At 39.8% G+C, this 18,897-nt stretch overlaps 2 protein-coding genes across 2 annotated transcripts in view; both read left to right on the forward strand.

Moving 5' to 3' along the window:
* The first annotated feature begins 3,371 nt into the window (after positions 1 to 3,371).
* On the forward strand, positions 3,372 to 16,300 carry LOC137974741 (beta-glucuronidase-like). The gene is made up of 4 exons (XM_068821700.1): positions 3,372 to 3,693; positions 7,772 to 7,954; positions 14,773 to 14,939; positions 15,793 to 16,300. The coding sequence occupies exons 1-4, from the start codon at positions 3,496 to 3,498 to the stop codon at positions 16,151 to 16,153; spliced, it is 909 nt and encodes a 302-aa protein (XP_068677801.1). The 5' UTR covers positions 3,372 to 3,495; the 3' UTR covers positions 16,154 to 16,300.
* Positions 16,301 to 16,543: 243 nt separating this feature from the next.
* The window catches only part of LOC137976631 (beta-glucuronidase-like), a 10,914-nt gene continuing 8,560 nt past the window's right edge, over positions 16,544 to 18,897 (forward strand). Inside the window, exons 1-2 of the mRNA XM_068824004.1 lie at positions 16,544 to 16,600; positions 17,769 to 17,909. Of these exons, the coding sequence (XP_068680105.1) occupies positions 16,544 to 16,600; positions 17,769 to 17,909 (198 nt within the window). The remainder of the gene's footprint in view (positions 16,601 to 17,768; positions 17,910 to 18,897) is intronic.

Genomic DNA, 18,897 nt, shown 5'->3' on the forward strand with positions numbered 1-18,897 from the left:
GATGAACATTTCGAGCCCTTCAGTGCAGTTTGTTGTCTGCTGATTGGTCAAAGCTAATTCGTCACGTGGCTATACATTATGGTGGTTCATCAGATTCGCCAAGAGCAAGCGGACAGAAGTCAATTAGGCTTTTGCATTTGAGTCTTGACATTACCTTGGTTGTGTGACTGTCCTTTCACATTTTATTTCATAGATTAATTTTGATTTTCCTATGCAAAATTGTGTTTCAGAGAAAATCCAGACGAACACAAGACAAAGCGAGCGAGGTTTAAAAACTCTTGAGAATGTTTGAATGTTTGTTTTGGTGATATAGGTGGTGAAAAGTCATTCCTGTAATTCATTTTCTCTGATATTGGCTTTGTCGAAAAGACGTTAAATCTGCCATAAATTTCGTTACCCAGTTGACTCTATACTTCATTTTATTTGTGTTGATCCTATTTTTTTACGTGGTACTGTCTTGCCAACTCCGTTATTAAGATGCCTTGACTAGAAATCATGATCCTTGGCTGTCCATGAGTGGGATAAACGTTTGTTTTGATGGTGTAAAGTTATATTATTTTTTTCAAAATGAGTTGATATTAGCTGTCGCAGGTTTCTTTTTCGAAGGCACGCGCTTGTGCAAACCGCGCTTATTTTCTAACATGCGCGGGCGATGTTAAAGTGGGATTATTCAAAGAGCAAGGCAAATTATCAGCGCCTTCTTTCCGTGCATTCATTTTCCAAACCGGGCAAATAAAAAGTTGTCACAGACGTCACCGCCTCTAAGAACGGGAAGTTTACTTAAGTGTAAATGCCTTTATTGGGGCTGCAAATTCAATTACCCTCAGATTGGAATCGGTCCGTAGTTTCCTTTCAATTTTTGTCGACTATCTCAATTTTCAACTTTTTACTGAATTTAACATTTTAAGTCTTATAACCAGATAACAATTTCCTTAAGGCGCCTTGCATTTTTTTTCCGATGCATCCTACCTGATGTCATAGGAAGAAAGAAAGTTCTATCTGATACTTCAGTTTGACAGCCTCTCAGTGCTCACATTTGATGTAGGCCGAGCTTGAGTATTCCTAACTCGAAGTTGAAAGACAGCTGGAAAGAAACATCTGAAACTTACTTATTATTATCAAGTGCAGAAAAAGGCAATTTGCAATGGGTGAAGCGACGCAAACCATATCAATATTTTCCCGCAATTCAATTGTTCCAATAAACTGTATAGTAATTTTCTCCAATAACGCTGTCTGGAGTAAGGAAATCAGTAAACTGTGAAATTTAGAGGTACGCACGTGCATAAATATGTCAAATATATTTACCCTTCGGCATTGTTTGGGCAAAAAAAGTCCATTTGGTAAACGAGGCTCGGAATAACATAGCTACAGATGTAATATACATATATGAGAAATTTAGGCACGTTAATAATTGTCCTTAATCATTTTACGAGGGACAAATGACTTCATGAAAGCGTGGTGAGCCGCTGTCATTATCTTCAGTGCACGTGGTTCGTTTCTTCAATAGCGGTATTTACTTTTCAGCATCACGAACTGTTCAGTAAAACTGAGAACATCGAAATGAATCCAAAAAATTTTGCTGAATCCATAGGTCAGGCTATCTAGACCGGCAGACTTCCAACATTTGTTTGGAAGTATCTTGTCACAGGTGATAAGGAAAATGGAACTTCTTAAAGATGTTTAACGACATCCTTCGAGCCGGTTGATATTGTCTGTTCTTTCCGCCTACAAATTAGTTTTTGCGTCAGAAAGAATTAGAACTTGAAGAAACTCGAAAATCACATGATTGGTCTCAAACCCGGCCAATCCCACAAAATGACTAGCTAAAAACAATCATTTCCTGTTTCAATGCGACCATGCCTATCAATAATATTGACCCTGAACCCGGCGAGCAGTGATAGAAGTTCAACTATTTCTTTTTTTAATCAGTGACATAGACAAAGCTTGGCTTAATAAAGTCAATTAAGTTCATTTGGGTACCAATCGTATGTAGCGTGATTCGATATGATCGCCTTGCAAGGACATACCTCGATTTCTTAATTTCCTTCCTTTAAAAACCTTTCCTTGAGTTCCACTTGTCTTTTCATCAACTGGTCTTAGAATTTGTGAAAATTGACGATCGTATTTTTAAAGTTTTGTGTAGCATCCTACAAGCTATCTTGACGGTCAATTTTATACTCTTGTATTATCCTCTCAAGGCGTGCAGTGTGACCTATGACGCTCTTTAATTTGGCCTGGGAGGGATCGAGTGAACGTGCCAGACTGAGCTATGCTCGTGCAGTTTGTCATCGCCGCCCATTGTAGATCATAGCTAATCTTCTTTAATCCTTGAATCCTTGATTAGTGCAAAGACAAGTGGACTACCTCTTCCTTCAAAATCTGTTTCAGGGCATACTTATGGGTTTCTTTGCCTTGTCAAGTGTGCGTTTCCCTGCACTTTAGTATGACCAGTCTTGTTGTTAGGTGTAAGATGATGACCTATTGGTAAGATGCCCTATCAAAGCTTTCACTAAACCTCTCTTTTAATACAGCCAGCCTCTAATACCTGGGCTTCTGTCTGTCCGATCATGATGTTAATGATCAGTTTCATCCACGGTTCATCATTTTTGGTTCATTCATATTTCTTTGGCTACTAAACATCACCAGCACGAATAGCCTTACTTCTCTCGATCTCCGTTCAGCTACAAATTGTTTTTTTCGAATTCTAAACAAGGGCGCCACTACCAATTATCACTTCCATAAATAGGGTTTTCTAATTGCTTTTTCTATATGACCGATGAAGACGGCTTAAGAAATTAATTCCTCCAAATGGATTAAGGATCATACAAAGCGTCGATGCTTCAACTTAATGGGAACCCGGCAACAAAAGGAGAAAACCACGTCAATCTAGGATTGTGCTGACAAAAATCGGAAAATATCAGTGAAGGTTACTGGAGTTCTCTTCCCATTTTCTCCGTCAAGGTTCATGAGGTCAATTCAATGTGTTTATATGCCTTTCTACATCTTGACTTTAACTCCCTGTGACGAAGGGTAAACCGGCTCGAAACGAGTCAGTTATTAATCTGCCCTTGGTTGTCAAATTGGACCTATCACTCCTGCTGTAAATACATACGTAGTTGTGAATGCGGGGAAATAGAAGAAAAGAAATTGATTTAATAATTAAGTCTTTATGACCACATTTAACGAGGCACGGTATGAACCAGTGGCTTGGACGAAGGACTTAGTAGGCAGACGGTTCCAATTTTTCTAAGATCCCGCAAGTGCAAAACAGAAATTCAACTGATAAACGTTTGTGAAATAGACTAAGAGCCGCTTCCTTTCGGTGTGTTTTCTTGCTTTTAATCGATTCATTCTATACATGTCCCCACAAACATAAATTCATTCAGTAAACGTGCATCTGTTGTTTATTTTTGTTCTAGAAGAGCTACGCGTGCCCAACAGGTGGAAAATAAAACAATCCCAATACCCCGATATCTTTAAAAAGAAGTGGTCACGATGTCCCGTAGATATTTTGCCTCACCATTAACAATTCTCCTAAGATGGTATATCATGATGACATTTACAAAAGCAATGTTGCATCCCAGAGAATCCGAAACACGCCAAGTAAAATCTTTAGACGGAATGTGGGATTTTCGAGCGGATATTTTCTCGTCGGGGTTTGAAGAGATGTGGTATTCTATGCCATTGGCGCAGGTAATTATGTTCGCTTTAGATTGACAGAAAAACACGTCAATGTCCATTTTACCGTGATCTTTCGCTAATTATAAATATTACATATGTTAATCAGTGCAATTTCGAAGCATTTGGCTGACGGCTCTCTACGCATCTTCCTCGCTTTTTTCTATAGTTCGATGTAATTACTGTTTTTTCTTGTTTTCCTCCGTCTTGTGATCACTTTTTTGTTAGTATTGAAATAGTGCAAATGAAACTGAGAATCTTGAATCCGACACTGAGTTTGAAACGACGATCAGTTCGGTGAAACGTTTTAAAAACTGTGGAAGTCGTAAGGAAATGAAATTGAACTACAAACAAATGACGTTTTGACAGCTGTTTACAATTTTCAAGTGTGTTTTGATACCCATTCTGAGTTTGCTTTTATTTAACACTTTAACTAGAATTAAGGAATTTTCAGTGAACCGTTTTATGACTTCTATTCATGTGATGTTTGTCTTGTAATAATAATTTGCATTTAGTTTAACTTGTATATCCTGTTGCCTCTCAAGGAAAATGTGCTTTATTCGATTTCAACTAATGACCACGACTACAAACGAAATGTATTCACTAACGGCAGGTGAAAGAGGACACACCCCTCGCACAACAAAAATTGTGCTGAAATCGCTAAACCTCGTTTTTTTTTTTTTTTCATACCAATGCATGAATAGAACACATTCCTTGAACGCCTCTTTTCAGCTCAACAAGCAACCGAATAATCGCTTTAATAACAGATTTTTAAGTCTACAATAGGTGGAACGATACGCCCAGCCTCCTTTCTGAAAAAAAGAAAAATATTATCTTCCCGATTTCTCGCTCTTCAGTGTGGCCTGTCTGTGCTTTGTTTGAAGAGAAAGATTACTTAAACGCACTTCTCACTGAGCCATCCTCCTGTTAGTCGCCGTTAAGCGGATTAGGACATTCTGATCTTCGGAACTCGCCGACTTCGATATTTAGTTTGAATTGTTCGGCAACGTAACTTACTGAAAGATCTCTATGGCTTCACAGCAAAGAATGGGAGAGTTTGAAGGCATCTTCGAGCTTTACGTTGGATTCTTACCTCGACTTCAAGCGTCAGTATTCAACTGTGGAAGGGTAACTCCCACTCGTAGTTTAGCATCTTTATCTCCACAAGACCTCCAATCATTACTGGTATTCTACTAAATGCCAACCAATTACATGAAATACGACTAAGCGACTAAGGTGTGATTAATAGTCTAATTTTTCAACCTGTTTGACCCTTTTAAACGTCTGATCACAGTTAATCGGTTTATTCTTAGTCACCGATTTAAGAGGATGAAAGGGCTGATGGATAACAGACATCTCTAGAATAAGACCCAAGACATTCATTTAAATTGAAAATTTACCTTTTCCCGAAGGTTTTCGTCACTATCCCCTGTATCCGTCAGTTTGCCGATTAACTCCAAAAGACACTAGCTGATGTATTCAGGAAATGAACTTGGATCAACGGTTGTTAGAATAAGATTTAAATCGCTGTTTTGTGTTCAGTTTTCCATACGACGTTTGATTTGGTCATTTGGCGACGCAGATCTCCTGACCTGCTTCTGCTCATTAATTTCTATTGTTTTAGCGACCTTCTGGTCGGTTTTCAACATCGCTTATCAACAAAATTGAACGGATGTGAAGCAAATGTTGAAGTCGTTGCCGGGGCCGTTAGTTCATGGGAGGGGGGGGGGGGGGGTGGGGGGGCTCTTCACCATCTTGCTCTTGCTGAATAAGGTCGCGTAACGTTTTTTTTACTGATTCGTTTCGTTTTCGCAAATTGAATGAACCTGGTAGACTTATAGGCGGGCATGTGGCAAGAGAAGATTTTTGTCTTTTCCCGTATGGAAGTATTCAAATACTTCTCAAATCCAAGCCAGACAACTGAGACATTCTTTTGCGATCATCCAGGTAAGCAAGGTGCAAGAACAAAGCCAAGTAAAAGGTTGATTCGCCGCGAACCGGTTTTTCTACTACCAAAAAAATGGAACATTCGTTGAGCTACTCTGATTGAAAGCCCATTTCCACCTTTGATAAAAGGTGATCGTTTGTTTTTGTTTTTGTTTTTGAATAGCGTATTCAGATTGGCTAACTATTTTTGTAGCGCGAATTTCTGTAATTTCGTGACACATGAAATTTATGCGCGACATTCAGTGGATTCAGGGTAGAAATGGGCCTTAAAAATCTCCCATCAAAAATCAGCTCTCCTGGCAAATGGTCCGCTGAGGTTGACCGCACGGATTTATCAAGAAACGCATGCGCACGTGCACGTAATTATACATGTATACATGTATGCAAAGAGAGTCACAAACTGTTCCTTTTCTCTTTAATTCCCTCGACTTCAATATCACCAAGAGTGAATAAGATAAAGGTTGTTTACCATTTACCACAAAAATCCGGAAATTTAGGTTGGAATGTAAATGGTAAGCCTATTTTGGTCTTCCCAAACGGAAAATTTCCGGAGAAAACGGTATTTCTCAAAATGTAGTCCAACATTCCCAAACGGAATTTTCCAAACGGAAAACGTGTTTATCATTTGCATAGCCTCGTGATTTTGCCTCCCTCCAGACCCTCTCGGTAACCTTGAACGATTTGCTTACCATTTGAACAAACCTAGTACCAACCGGTTTTAGCCTGCGTCACAGACAGACAAAACCGCCGGTATCCGGCTGCAACGCAGGCTAACCGGTTTCTGCGCGTAAATGGTAAACAACCAAAGTGTTCATCTATCACTTTGTCACAAATGGATTTATTTTTAGAGACACTTTGCGCGCGAAACGAACACGCGTGATTGCCTCTGCCATGTTTTTTTCGGGGACACGACAACTGATTTTTGCGGGAACGGGTATTCTAATAGACTCATTTGTGACGGTGCTGGGGAGCCTACCCATGCCATAACAACATTCTTATCTAATTCACTCTTGATATCACTGGTGTCTGGGAATACGGCCAAATTAACGTCACATAGTATCCCATGAGGTCTGCTCCTCGAGTGAAGATTAACAGCTGTATTTTCCCTAATCTCAAGATAATGCTGCTCGGAAAACAGTTTCTTGTGAAAAGATGGACAAAATGGAAAATCTTAAAAAGGGCCTTAAAATCTCAGTAGGTTCTTATAGGCAAGTTTTCACTGTGTGACGAGACACGGACAAGAGTACAACCAGATCAGGGCAAGGCGCTGATCGCACAATGCTAAGGGGCCTAACTATTGGTGCTAAGTAGCCACAACTAGTTGCAAAAATACTTGCGGCACTGTACTTTATTTGGACTTTCCATCTCCATCCCTGAAATCAAAGTTGTTCTTAGCAATGAAAGACCATGTTCAAAACGGGCACAAACAACTTTGAATTGGGGGGGGGGGGGGGTTCTTGTTCAATCACTTCAACCCAGAAAAATGCAAGCATTGTAGGTGATATGTTAAACCTCATATTTCAAAGTAGGCTTTCATTTTGTAACATAAAGTCAAAATTAAATCTGAAAACTCAAGAAACACACCGACGAGCGCATTAATTTCGCAATATTTGAAATGTCATAAACATTAAGATTGCTTATTAATTGTCACCCTAAGTTATCTGAATTCTTCTTTTACTTTTGCTGACTTCAGAAGTCGAAGAGGCCAGATGTAAAATATGTCACTGCTGACCTAATAGTAGAAAACTCGCATACAATTTCCGTTCTCTTCTGTGGTCCACTTAAAATATACCACATTTTATGTCAAAAAGTGTTAATTAATAAAGCGGTTAATGACATCATCGCCTTACCACATATTTATTCTATTTCTTACAAATTCTTGGTTTGCGTTTACGTCATTAGACGGCCATGGTGTACAAAACAGAAGCAAAAGATCGCTAGCGTTTTGCATAACAATAGAGTCAAATTTCCCAAAAGACGTTTTCGCTATTGTTCAGTACACCAACATAGACGCCAATGACGTCAGGTGCAAACCAATGAAAGAGTCCACAATTTCTAGTAGTACCCAGACTGAGTTCAAGTAGAAGTCTGTCTGAAAGCTGCAAATCGTTTATTGATTAAGTTCTGTTTTTCCTTCTTGATGAAGGTTGGAGATATCCTGTCCATGCCGGTTCCATCCAGCTATAATGACATCACTGAGGAGCGCTGGCTCAGGGACTTTATTGGTTGGGTCTGGTACGAGAAACAGTTTTACGTGCCTCCTTCCTGGCTGGCAAATAAGAAACGAGTTACCCTGCGCTTTGAGAGCGTATTTTACAGGTGCAAAGTGGTAAGTCTTCCCTAGATCAATAGGGACCTTTAGATTCTGAGACAAGGACGAGCTCGAGAACGAGTACGAGATTTGACTGCCCGTTTTTAGCGAAAATTTATAACCCGTATGATTAATCTTACTCTTTGTTAGCAGGATAGGTTGCTCAGTTATTCTTATTGCTGGTAAATGAGCCTTTGTACTGATCGAAAAATGCCAAAACTGCTACCGTGTTGTTGACTTGTTTTGACACGAAGACATTTTTGCAAGAAAAACCTTAAATAACAATGACCACAACCAGATTTTCTGAGCCCGCGAGACTGAGCACCCCCCTGCAAACCATTGTTTTAAAGAAAACCGCTGGTCAGCAATCTGGTTCTGGTCATTGCTGTCTAAGGTCTTCCTTTTTGCAAAGCTTCGTACTAAAATGACGACGGTATCAAGTTTTTCCCCGCAAAAATGACGCTAATTTGCGCGCGCTCACTGTTGTTCTATGAGAAAATTTCATACTCGTAGTCGTTCTCGTCCTAGAATCAAAAGCTCTTTATTAGGTAGCTTAAGCACGCGCGTTTTTGAGACGCGGACAGCAATCGGAAGTGAGCCGTTTTCCCTTTTAAACTTGTCTTCACACAACCACATTAACATTGCCACGTATCTTTTCTCCATTAGAGATGATTACTGTAAAAATCACCACTGTCCTGGGACGCGAAATGTTTTCTTTCGGTTGCCGTCCGCGTCTCAACCATGACGGGGAGGATCTTCGGGTTCTTTTAACAAAATCTCACATTGCAATCTACCCGAAACTGGATTGATCTGGCTGGAATAACTGGAAAAAAAAATTGATACCGTGGCCACCGGATGATAACAGTAAACACCCGCATGTGAGAACAAGTGGATTAAGAACATCAGGATGAAATTTGGCCAATAAGGCTCCATCTAAACAAGAACAAATTCAGCCGGCCTGATATATAAAACATGTGCTTAATATAAAGGAAAAGGGGATTACAATAAGGTAACAATACAGTGCAGTAACTCATAACAAAGTACTACGGTGTTAAGGACCATTACAAACTCTAAAAGCGATTAGAAAAAAGCATTGTATGTTAATTAAACCTCTAGTAATATATATTTGAAGTATTTCTGAAACCAATTTTAAGAAAAATTTTAAAAACACTTTAAGGCTGATTTCTGACTAAGCACCCCGTAAATAAGAAGACGATGAGCCTGAAACCTGAAATCAGTGTTGTTACATGCGGGTGTTTACTGTGTCTCTTTATTGGAATTAAAACAACGTGCGCAACTTACTCGACATTTAATTTCCTCAGTGTGGTGGACCACAGCCTTTGAACCTCTTCGTAAACCGAGGGGTTGTGAGTCGGAAAACGACGACGGTAAAAATCAAGGGCAATTCGGGACTGGAAAATGTTTATTAGAGGAGGGGAGATGAGCCCTTTGCGATATAGGACGATTTCTTTTTGTCAGAAATTGCCGGTAAGATCGGTCAATTTGCGAAGAAAATGCAACAATTTGAAGGAAAACTCAGTGCACGATAATCCCTCGCATTCTTCTGGAGAAATATGTATCATCTTCAAAGTGTGTTAATTTAAAGACGTTTTAAGAGTTAAGTCCTTCCAAATGCCCTGTCCGGCCGGTCGGTTATGCCAAATGGAAAGCGTTCTTAATCTCGTTCCAGAACAAATTAATTATACAAACTGATTGGACTGAAATTTTTTGCTAATTTTTTTAGCTCGATTTTGCCGGTGCATGGCAGATATTCTTAGCCTCGGTACCCTATGGAGTTAGCAGTCAATTTACCTGACGGTACTTTTGCATGGTAATTAAATCCTTTACTGTTGTCTTTTCAGTTGACATTTTGTTTTAATCACCTGATGTAAAAGTTCTAATCTTGCAAGGTTTCAATTAAAAGCTATGCATAAGGGCAAACTGGTGTGTTTTAGGGGGACACTGTACAAAAGCCCCCACACCCCCCTCCTACTGCAAAGTTCAGTGAGATTGTGAGACTGCCTTCTCGCTAAGAAATTCATGTCCATTGATGTAACAAATCATCCTCCCTTCTCATCCCAATGCTAAAAGAGTACTTTATCTGAAACCGAATTTTCAACAAATTGAATAACTTTGTGATAGAGCGAATTTCAATCGAGTGTCGTAAAACCAAAACCAAAGTAATTGCTTTGACCAATCAAAAAGGACGGAGACAATCCAGTAAACCAATCAAAACTCGAAGTAATTACACGTGGCCGACACAAAGCGCGGGAAAATGTACACGCGCGAGCCAAGATTGGTTTTGGTTTCACTTGTGATTGGTTGAAAAAGTGGCGCGAGAACTTTGAACCAATCACCGAGTAAAGTAATCATAAACCAAAGTAATTCGCCAATTACTTTCGACACTTAATTGAAAACCGCTCTATCTATAAATTAATAAGTTAAAAACAGCATGAATTGAAGCCACGTGCACCTTTAAAGAAACCGTTGAAGCCATCTCAATTTTTTAGGTTTGTTAAAGGGAAAAAGTGCGTAAATTGTCGAGATATGTGCGAGGATCACTTCAGTATTTCGTCTGTAACTAGCACTTCAAATACATACATTTAAAACAACTCTGTCCGTGTTACACGCCATTCTGTTCCGGACTTGTCGCTTTCATTAGCAGCATTAACTGATTCTTAATTGCGAACCACTGGGGCAACAAGCAACATTTAGCTTTTCGTGTTCGTAGTTCTTCATGGGCCTTGTGTATTAGAGAAATGGTGCTGCAGAAGGCTAAATACGTATTACTCATTACATTGCATAGACACTTAGTTACGTGAATAGGTTACAGCGGCAACGTCAACTCTGTTGTGATCTGGCCATGAAAGACCTCTTCAGCTCCCGTAAGCAACTAAACTGTTCAGATTGTGACAGATAAAGGGAGAACATTTATTTCATCTTTTTCATTCCTGTTACTGTGCATATGTAATAACTGAATACAAAACCTCCCGGAGAGCGGTCGCGGGTTGAAACAACTAAGCTAAGACGCCAGTCAATAGTCCTTGTGCATAATGAAGTCATATGCTCAATAATTCACCACCAAACCTAGTGTGCACAAAATTGTTCACATCATCTGGACGTGCAATACTGATCGTCCGTGGGTTTCCTTTACAAGTTTGTTCCTCTAGGATTCAGCTCAAGCTAAAATTTACAAGTTTCTAAACAAAGTTTGATTTTCTAATTCGAGGCTTGGTGGTGAAATCAGCTAGTCAGACGTCATCACGCATAAGCGTCATTGAGGCATATTATAACTATCTTGTGTGTTCGCTTTATTCAATATCTAATTTTTGACGTCTTTTATATACGCATTGAACTTTTCTTTGTTGAATTTTATTGTCTTACTGTGCCCACATTACCTGCCCAGATTAGCTGTGCTCTTTGTGGGTATTGTGTTAGCATGTAAACAAAATGTTAAAGATTGATTGATTGAATGATTGATACATTGAACAAAGCACAATAATTGTATTTGCATTGTCAACGTTAATTTAATAACTTTGTTTCCTTGGTAGTCGTGTTTTTTGTGAGCACGTTTTTATGAGTAATGGAATGATTTTTTTTTTTTTGTATTTAGGCAGTAATGGAATGATAATCTATCTTGAAACAGACCAGTATTCAAGACCCATGCGCTGCTCTTAATGGTGGTAAATCAGTTTCTCATATCGAAAATGAAAGGATGAATAGAAATTTGACCAGCCAATTGTTTGAAATGCGCATTACATGTTCTTGTTTGTTTAAAGATTCTTTGCAAAGGTGCAATCTGCAGGCTACGATGATAGTTCGCTTGTATCTAAGTCTGATTCACCCATAATCAAATCCTCAGATATGTTTTGCCCAGAGCTACAGTCATTTCGCGCAGACCTAAGTTTGCTTCGACCACGGCATACTCCGTTTTGTTCACTTCCCATTTCACGAAGCCCAAAGCCACACCCATTTTGTTCATACCCGTATTTGTCTTGACCCTATCTTTGTCCGCTTCGCCCACAACATGAAACTTTTGTCCATATCCAAATCTGTTTCGCCCACACCTACGTTCGTTTCAACATAATCCATTTCGCCACTAACCAACCTATGTTCGTTTCGCTCAGTTCTCTCTTCGCTTTGCCCTCGACATGATTCGATTTGTCCATTTCGAATTCAGCTTTAATTTTCCCATAATCAAATCTGCTACGTCCGCAATTACGTTCGTTTCGCCCAGTTGAAATTCTGCTTCGCCCACAACATGATTCATTTTGCTGATTTCCAACTCTGCTTTACAGAAAACCACATGCAGTTCATACACACCTACGATCGTTCCGACCATATCTACGTCTACGTTATCCACAACATGAAAACTTTTTTTCCATATCTGTCTGCCTTGCTTACAACATGATTCATTTCGCCCAAAACCCAATCTGATTCACTCACACCTATATTCTTTTCGCCTAATTTTAATTTTTACGCAAAACCGCATCCGTTTCACTCACATCGTCCGGCACATATCTAGGTCCTCTTTGCCTACATTACGATCCGTTTTGCCCATAGACAAATATGTTTCGCATACACCAACGTTTTTTTGACCCAATTTTGATTCTGCTTCGCCCAAAGAATGATTTAGTCTCGCCCATTTCCAATTCAGCCTCGCCCAAAGTATGATTCAGTATTAGCTTCGCGCATTATCTGTTTTCCTACATTTACGTTCGTTTTTTCGCTTTGCCCATAACGTGATCCGATTTTGCCTACAGCCACTAAATACATGTATGTTTTGCCTAATTTTTATTCCTTTTCACCAATTCACGCCTGCGATCTAAATTCGCTTCGTTCTCAGCATGATCCGTCTCTTCCGCTTAGCCCATAACCACATCAAGTTCGCCCTCAAACTATTTGACGAAGAATGTGGAATAGGGAAGGGCAGATGTGATGGTAGTTGAAGAGGATCTCTGCCCTTCACCCAATTTCACTCGGTTTCGCCTCATTCTTTTTTCTGCTTCACCCTACATTGGAATTTAGCGAGGCGAAGCGTAGTAATATGCATAAAGGATATGCATTTGGGCAAAGTGGGTGTGGTTATGGCCAAAGCAAAAGTTTACTGATGCAAAAACGGTGTGGTATTGGACGAAAAGACTTGAAAGTGGCTAAGATTGATTATTAATTTGGGGAAGCTTAATTTTTTTATGACTGGTCACTGATGCATTCAATTATTACATGAAGAATGAGTACAGCCACTAAACTTTGCTTCGGATTTTGTCCACGTCTTCGAGGCCGGCACCATGGTGACTGCCAATCCTTGATTCATGCAAATGGTGAGACCAAAACAAAAGTAAGACTAATCAAAGCTCCTCAAGTCTTCACCACTCTAATAATCCATGCAACTAGAAATTGGACAGCCCACTTTCATGTTACATACCAACGTTTTGCTGCCCGCATGAAAGCAATGAATGCTGGTGAAATTCAATAATATATTTCCTCTTTTAATGATTCTAATTTTACCATTTCTGTTACTTGAAAGATTGAGAAATGTAATGATAAAAAATATCCCAAGAAATGAACTTTAATACTGTATATGGCATTATTAAAAACTGGATCATTCGAAAATGATTTCTAGTGTTTTGATTGGCTTAGCCATCATGGTATACGAACTATTATATTATGCTCTACAAATATCAGTAACTGCACACATCAGTTTTCTTGTATTAAAAAATAAAGAAGGGAAGATTTATCCATAATTTTTTAGCGTTTTTAATGAAATAATTATTCCACTCGCGTTGCTAGATATGAGATCATTAAAGCCAACTCAGCGCTACGCGCCTTGTTGGCTATCTATCATCTCGCATCCAACGCACTCTCGTGGAATAATTGTTAATTATACCGCGGTCGAGTCAGTGCCATGCTTTATGACACATAAAAAGGCCAAAAAACTTTTCATGTTAGTCTAAACTGCTGCTGGTATGAATGCGCGTGCGTAACTCGCCAGACCGCGGTGTTGGTGCAGTTCACAGGCCCAGACCAAAGTGAACTTTTTCATAACAATTTAATCTGGCCCCAGTTGTTCAAAAGGTGGATAACGCTATCCCCCTGATGTATCACTATTCATTGGATAGCGCAATTGATTGCGCTATTACTTATCCACTGGATAGTGATTTATCCTGCGGATAGCGCTATCCACCTTTTGAAAAACTGGGGCCTGGGGCCCGTTTCTCGAAAGTCCCGAAAACTTTTCGGGCCCGAAAAGCCATCGATCTGTGAAATTGCCAACCGCTTGTTTTGGAGACCCGATCTTTTAACATGTTTTCAAGGTAACAAAAAGAAAAGTAACTGTGTGAGGTTAATTAAATTCTCTCCATTCTTGAGATACAAAGGAAATTGTAACACCCGAAAATGACCCGTAAAGTTTCGGGACTTTCGAGAAACGGCCCCCAGGTCTCCGGGCGTGTTTCGCCCTCAGTTAAGCCACTTTGCCACTGGAATATCTTTTAATAAGTAACAACTTGCAAGATTAGAAGCGTCACATCACTGACGCACACCCTTGGTGCTAAAATGTCAACTAATTTTACTGAAAAGAAAACGCTAAATGATAGCATTACATTCGAATCCAATGAATTATTAGGCACCGAACGAAGATACCTGGCTTTTTGCCTGATGTCTCCGTTGCCTGCCGAGATTTTGTGGGTAGCTAATAATGGCTGGCTCGATTTGTTTCGTCGTCATGTCCCGACTGACTGCCCGTGGATTCCCCCTACAAAGCTAGGGTCATGCAGTGTAATAGGAAGAGAGATGTTGTTTCGATTTACAGAGATACGACGCGTTTTTCTCCACAGTGGTTGAACAACATTGAGATCTTGGAGCACGAAGGTGGGGATATGCCTTTTGAAGCTGAGATCTCAAAGGAACTGAAAAGAATTAAAAGAGACTCCCACAGACTAACAGTAGCTGTGAACAATAATTTTTCATTTAGAAAACGAAGAAACGCTGCGAGCGATACTAGGTAAGATGGTGTTCGGTCACTTCTGATTTCCGGCATTGCTTCACAGGTTCCTAAATTTATACCTGAGCTCGCATTTCCAAAATCGCAAACTCAGGTTTTGTTTACCAGCATATAAAACCTCTTAAATTTAACCCTAAGATTATTGGTTCTCTGAGATCGATCATGGACAGTCAAGGCAAGGAAAAACCAATGAACAAAAACGCGCGTTCTACAACAGTAGATCATCTCCACACCCCAGAGGGAGCGAGGGAAGATTCAGGCTCGTCTCCTGTGTTAGTGACAAATTTCCACCACGGGATGGGTCCCCGTTTTTCCGAAGATTGTCGTGGCTGGTATTTGTCACAGCCAAAACGAAACTTGCGGCGTTGGCTGAAGCTTGGGCAGATCAGGTTTGATTCTTTTTCAACAATCTTCAATGTTCGATTTCGGAGAGCAGCTATTGGAATGAAAATCTAAAGCCAAGACAAGTAAAGTTCTTGGAAGCAGTCTATTTTGATAGAGACATGGTTGCTGTTTTGCCTGCGGGGTACGGAAAATCTATTATTTTTCACCTATTGCCAGCGCTGCTCTTTGGTAAATATTTCCTCTTCTATAGCGAGCTCAGGAAAGACAAATTTACGACTTGGCTGCCCGTCCCTCTGTTTTTTTATTTTTATGTCATCTTCCACTTTTTGGGAGACACGTGACTATCCTGAACCGGCAGGGTCATTTCTTTCCTCGCTTCCCCTGGGGTGAGGAGATGAAAAACCCCGGGAAAGAGGTTGCTATTTTCTTGTCCTCCTTGCCCTGATACGCTACAAGCATGAACCTGTTTTGTCTCTTAATGCAGTTTTTGAATCTTTTTATTCCTCAGCTCAGTTTACAACTTGTCTTTTTGCGATTCATCAGATGGTTATTCCAGAATACTAGACTTTGCTGGTATTCACGGTTCGGTACGAATTTATTCTACCCCTGCAATACACATATCTGACATCACTTACACAACCCATTATAATTACCATAAAGCCACGATCAAATTTATCACAGCGGTTGAAGTTGACGACAGAGCGAACAAAGATGACGTCATTATAAGCTACGAGCTGTTAGACCGGAACGGGAGAGTCTCCGCCTTTAAAGTTGGTGTTAAATTGCTCGAAGGTGAAATGACGGTATTTAATCCTATCCTGTGGTGGCCCGTCGGTATGAGCGACACGCCGGGATATGATATGATATGATATGATATGATATTTTATTATTTATGCACGGTAAAATCATCAGCTAAGATTACAAACAATGCTAAAATCTAAATTACAAAAGGTAAAATTTTAAAATGATTACAATAAAATACAATTACTATAATACTATATTAATTCTAAAGCTGCTTTCCATGCGACAAATTTGGAGGCTTTTCTTGTCTGATTGTTAAGCGAAAAAAATGCCCAGATTTTGCCTTTTGGAAGCCCTTTTTTCATATTGTTATTCTTTTCGAATGTAAGGCCCGGAACAAAGAAGAAGCTTATATTCGAAAGTAATTTCTCGACTGCTTTGATTTTACATTAGTGTGCGAATCAAAGGTAATGCCAATAGCCATTTTACAGTTTTTTGCTCAGTGATCTAGCCTATGAATGGCTGCGAGGCTGCCGGTGACCTTGTATGGATACAGACCTCACTGCTTTTATCATGTAAATTGTATTGTTGTAATTCTAATTAGTCACATTAGCGTTAGAAACAGGGGCACCCAACGAATCTGTTCCTCACATTATCTGTTCCCCAGAGGAATCTTACTGGCTGGCAAAAATACAGGTGTTTTTATGAGCTGGCTGGGAAATTTATTATTAATAGAGCTTTTGCCTGAGAATTACTGACTTTTTCTAGCATTTCAACCCCAACCCCCGAGCTGGCTGTAGAAACTCTGAAGACTGAGGACGACTAAAAAAAAAAAAAAAAGGACCCCTTCCCTCTCCCAGAGAGTAGTCACAAACATACGACGGCTGGTCAGAGTGATTGCGCTTGCGGAAAAAAACCTGTTTTGTCCCGGTTTTGTCGCTTTTGTTCGGTCGTTTTGGATCGAGGGATTTGAAAGCGCGCGGAATTCCTGGCTGGGAAATAAATTTGATCAGCTGGCTGGGAAACCAACCAATTTTATCTAGCTGGCTGGGAAATTTCTTGTTTGTCTTGCTGGGAAAAAGGAACAGATAATGTTTTCCCAGCAACACTGAAAAACACCTGAAAATGCCTTAATAACATTTATTTTCATTAACTGGGGTATAATAATACATTTTACAACAAATTGGTCGTTGGGTGCCCCTGTAGAAAAGCACAAAGGTTTGTATCCAAGCAGGGTCACCGGCAGCCTCGCTTCCATTCTTAGGCCAGGTAACCTAGCTACAACTGTAAAATGGTCTATTGCCGTGCTGTCTCTCTCGCCGGGATGTCTTTCCCTATGACCATGCTCATTCTGTTTAATAGTATAATGGTTCGGTTTTTTCTTTCTCTTTTCTTCCTTTCCTTTAACAGTCAATTCGAAAGCTACACTTCTTTGGATGCTGTACATGTATTCCGATTCATTTTTAGTTGTGTAATGTAGTAAGTTTTATATTGTATGTTTATACGTGCCTGTAGAGCTGTTATTCGTTTTCTTCCAAAATCATGAAGTGTCAATAAAATGATTTCATTCATAGCCTTAGCGCGGATTTCACTCATTTGCGTCATGGAATATCCGCGGCTGCGCTTTTGGTTTCACGACTTTCAAACTTTAACGAAAACTACTCACAAACTTAACAAAAACAAGGAACTTCAGAATTGAATAAATCGGTTAGATGATGAAGTAATGTCTTTTTTTTTCATAAGGTTACGGCGTCATACAAGGACATACGTGATGTGTACATTCTAACTGTAGGTATCCGGACCGTCCGTGTAGAGGGCTCCAAGTTTCTCATCAATAACGTTCCTTTCTACTTCAAAGGTTTTGGAAAAATACAGGATGGTGACGTAAGTTCTGGTAAATTTCTTTTTTGGTATAAACCTTAGCTTTGTTATCAACCTGAGTCAAGAAAAGAGCATGAATGAAATTACTGTTCGCATCGAATTTTTCAATCCATTGAAAGTAAGGATTGAAACGAAAGATGTATCAGAGAACGTCATAAGAAAACTTTTCGCGTCATGCAAAATTCGGAAATGGAAATGGAAAATACATTCCTCTTTCTAAAGATCCGTGCCAACGAATGCAAACCCCCAACATTGTAAGTGCAGTGTTCGTATTCTCTTTATGAATAACTTCACCATGTATCTAGATCTTTGAATCAAGCAACAAAGCTGACCTTTTGACTCAAGCAGCCGTTCTGTTTGGGCGTGCATCTAATTGAGTCGATTTCTGGATTATAGAGCGAGTTTCAATCGAGTGTCGCAAAACCAAAACCAAAGTTATTACTTTAGCCAATCAAAAAGGACGGAGACAATCCTGTAAACCAATCAAAACTCGAAGTAATTACTAGTAGCCGACACAAGGCGTGGGAAAATGTGCACGCGCGAGCCACGATTGGTTTTGGTTTCACTTCTGAATGGTTGAAAAAGTGGCGCGAGAACTTTGAACCAATCACTGAGTGAAGTAATGCAAAACCAAAGGAATTCGCTAATTACTTTCGAGACTCAATTGAAAACCGCTCTTATTACCTGTAAGATATACACGGTCTTCTAAGCTGGCCAATCACAGTAAGCGTTCTTTCTAGTTGCGGCCGGGTCCATGCAGTGGGCTTACAAAACCTTGTGGGGGCTTTGCCAGATTTTCTCATCGACGCAAATGGTTGCCATGTTGTTCACAAACGTCTAAAAACCAGTGAGAGACGCTGATGCCACCACAACACAGTAGAATCAATGCCACATCGCCACATCGGGGAGTATACGGCCCCTTCTTTTGAAAAGACGCAAGTGATCCCAAACAAATTTTCCAAGAGTGTAAAGGATTCCGAATCTTAATATC

The sequence above is a fragment of the Montipora foliosa genome, chromosome 11 (genome assembly GCF_036669935.1).
Source record: "Montipora foliosa isolate CH-2021 chromosome 11, ASM3666993v2, whole genome shotgun sequence".
Taxonomy (NCBI): Eukaryota; Metazoa; Cnidaria; class Anthozoa; order Scleractinia; family Acroporidae; genus Montipora; species Montipora foliosa.

Bases quoted from the DNA above. Each gene is read 5' to 3' on its own strand.
- LOC137974741 (XM_068821700.1), top strand. From the start codon at position 3,496: ATGTCCCGTAGATATTTTGCCTCACCATTAACAATTCTCCTAAGATGG. The intron at 3,694-7,771 runs GTAATTATGTTC...TTCTTGATGAAG, and splicing joins ATTCTATGCCATTGGCGCAG to GTTGGAGATATCCTGTCCAT. The intron at 14,940-15,792 runs GTAAGATGGTGT...TTTATTCCTCAG, and splicing joins AACGCTGCGAGCGATACTAG to CTCAGTTTACAACTTGTCTT.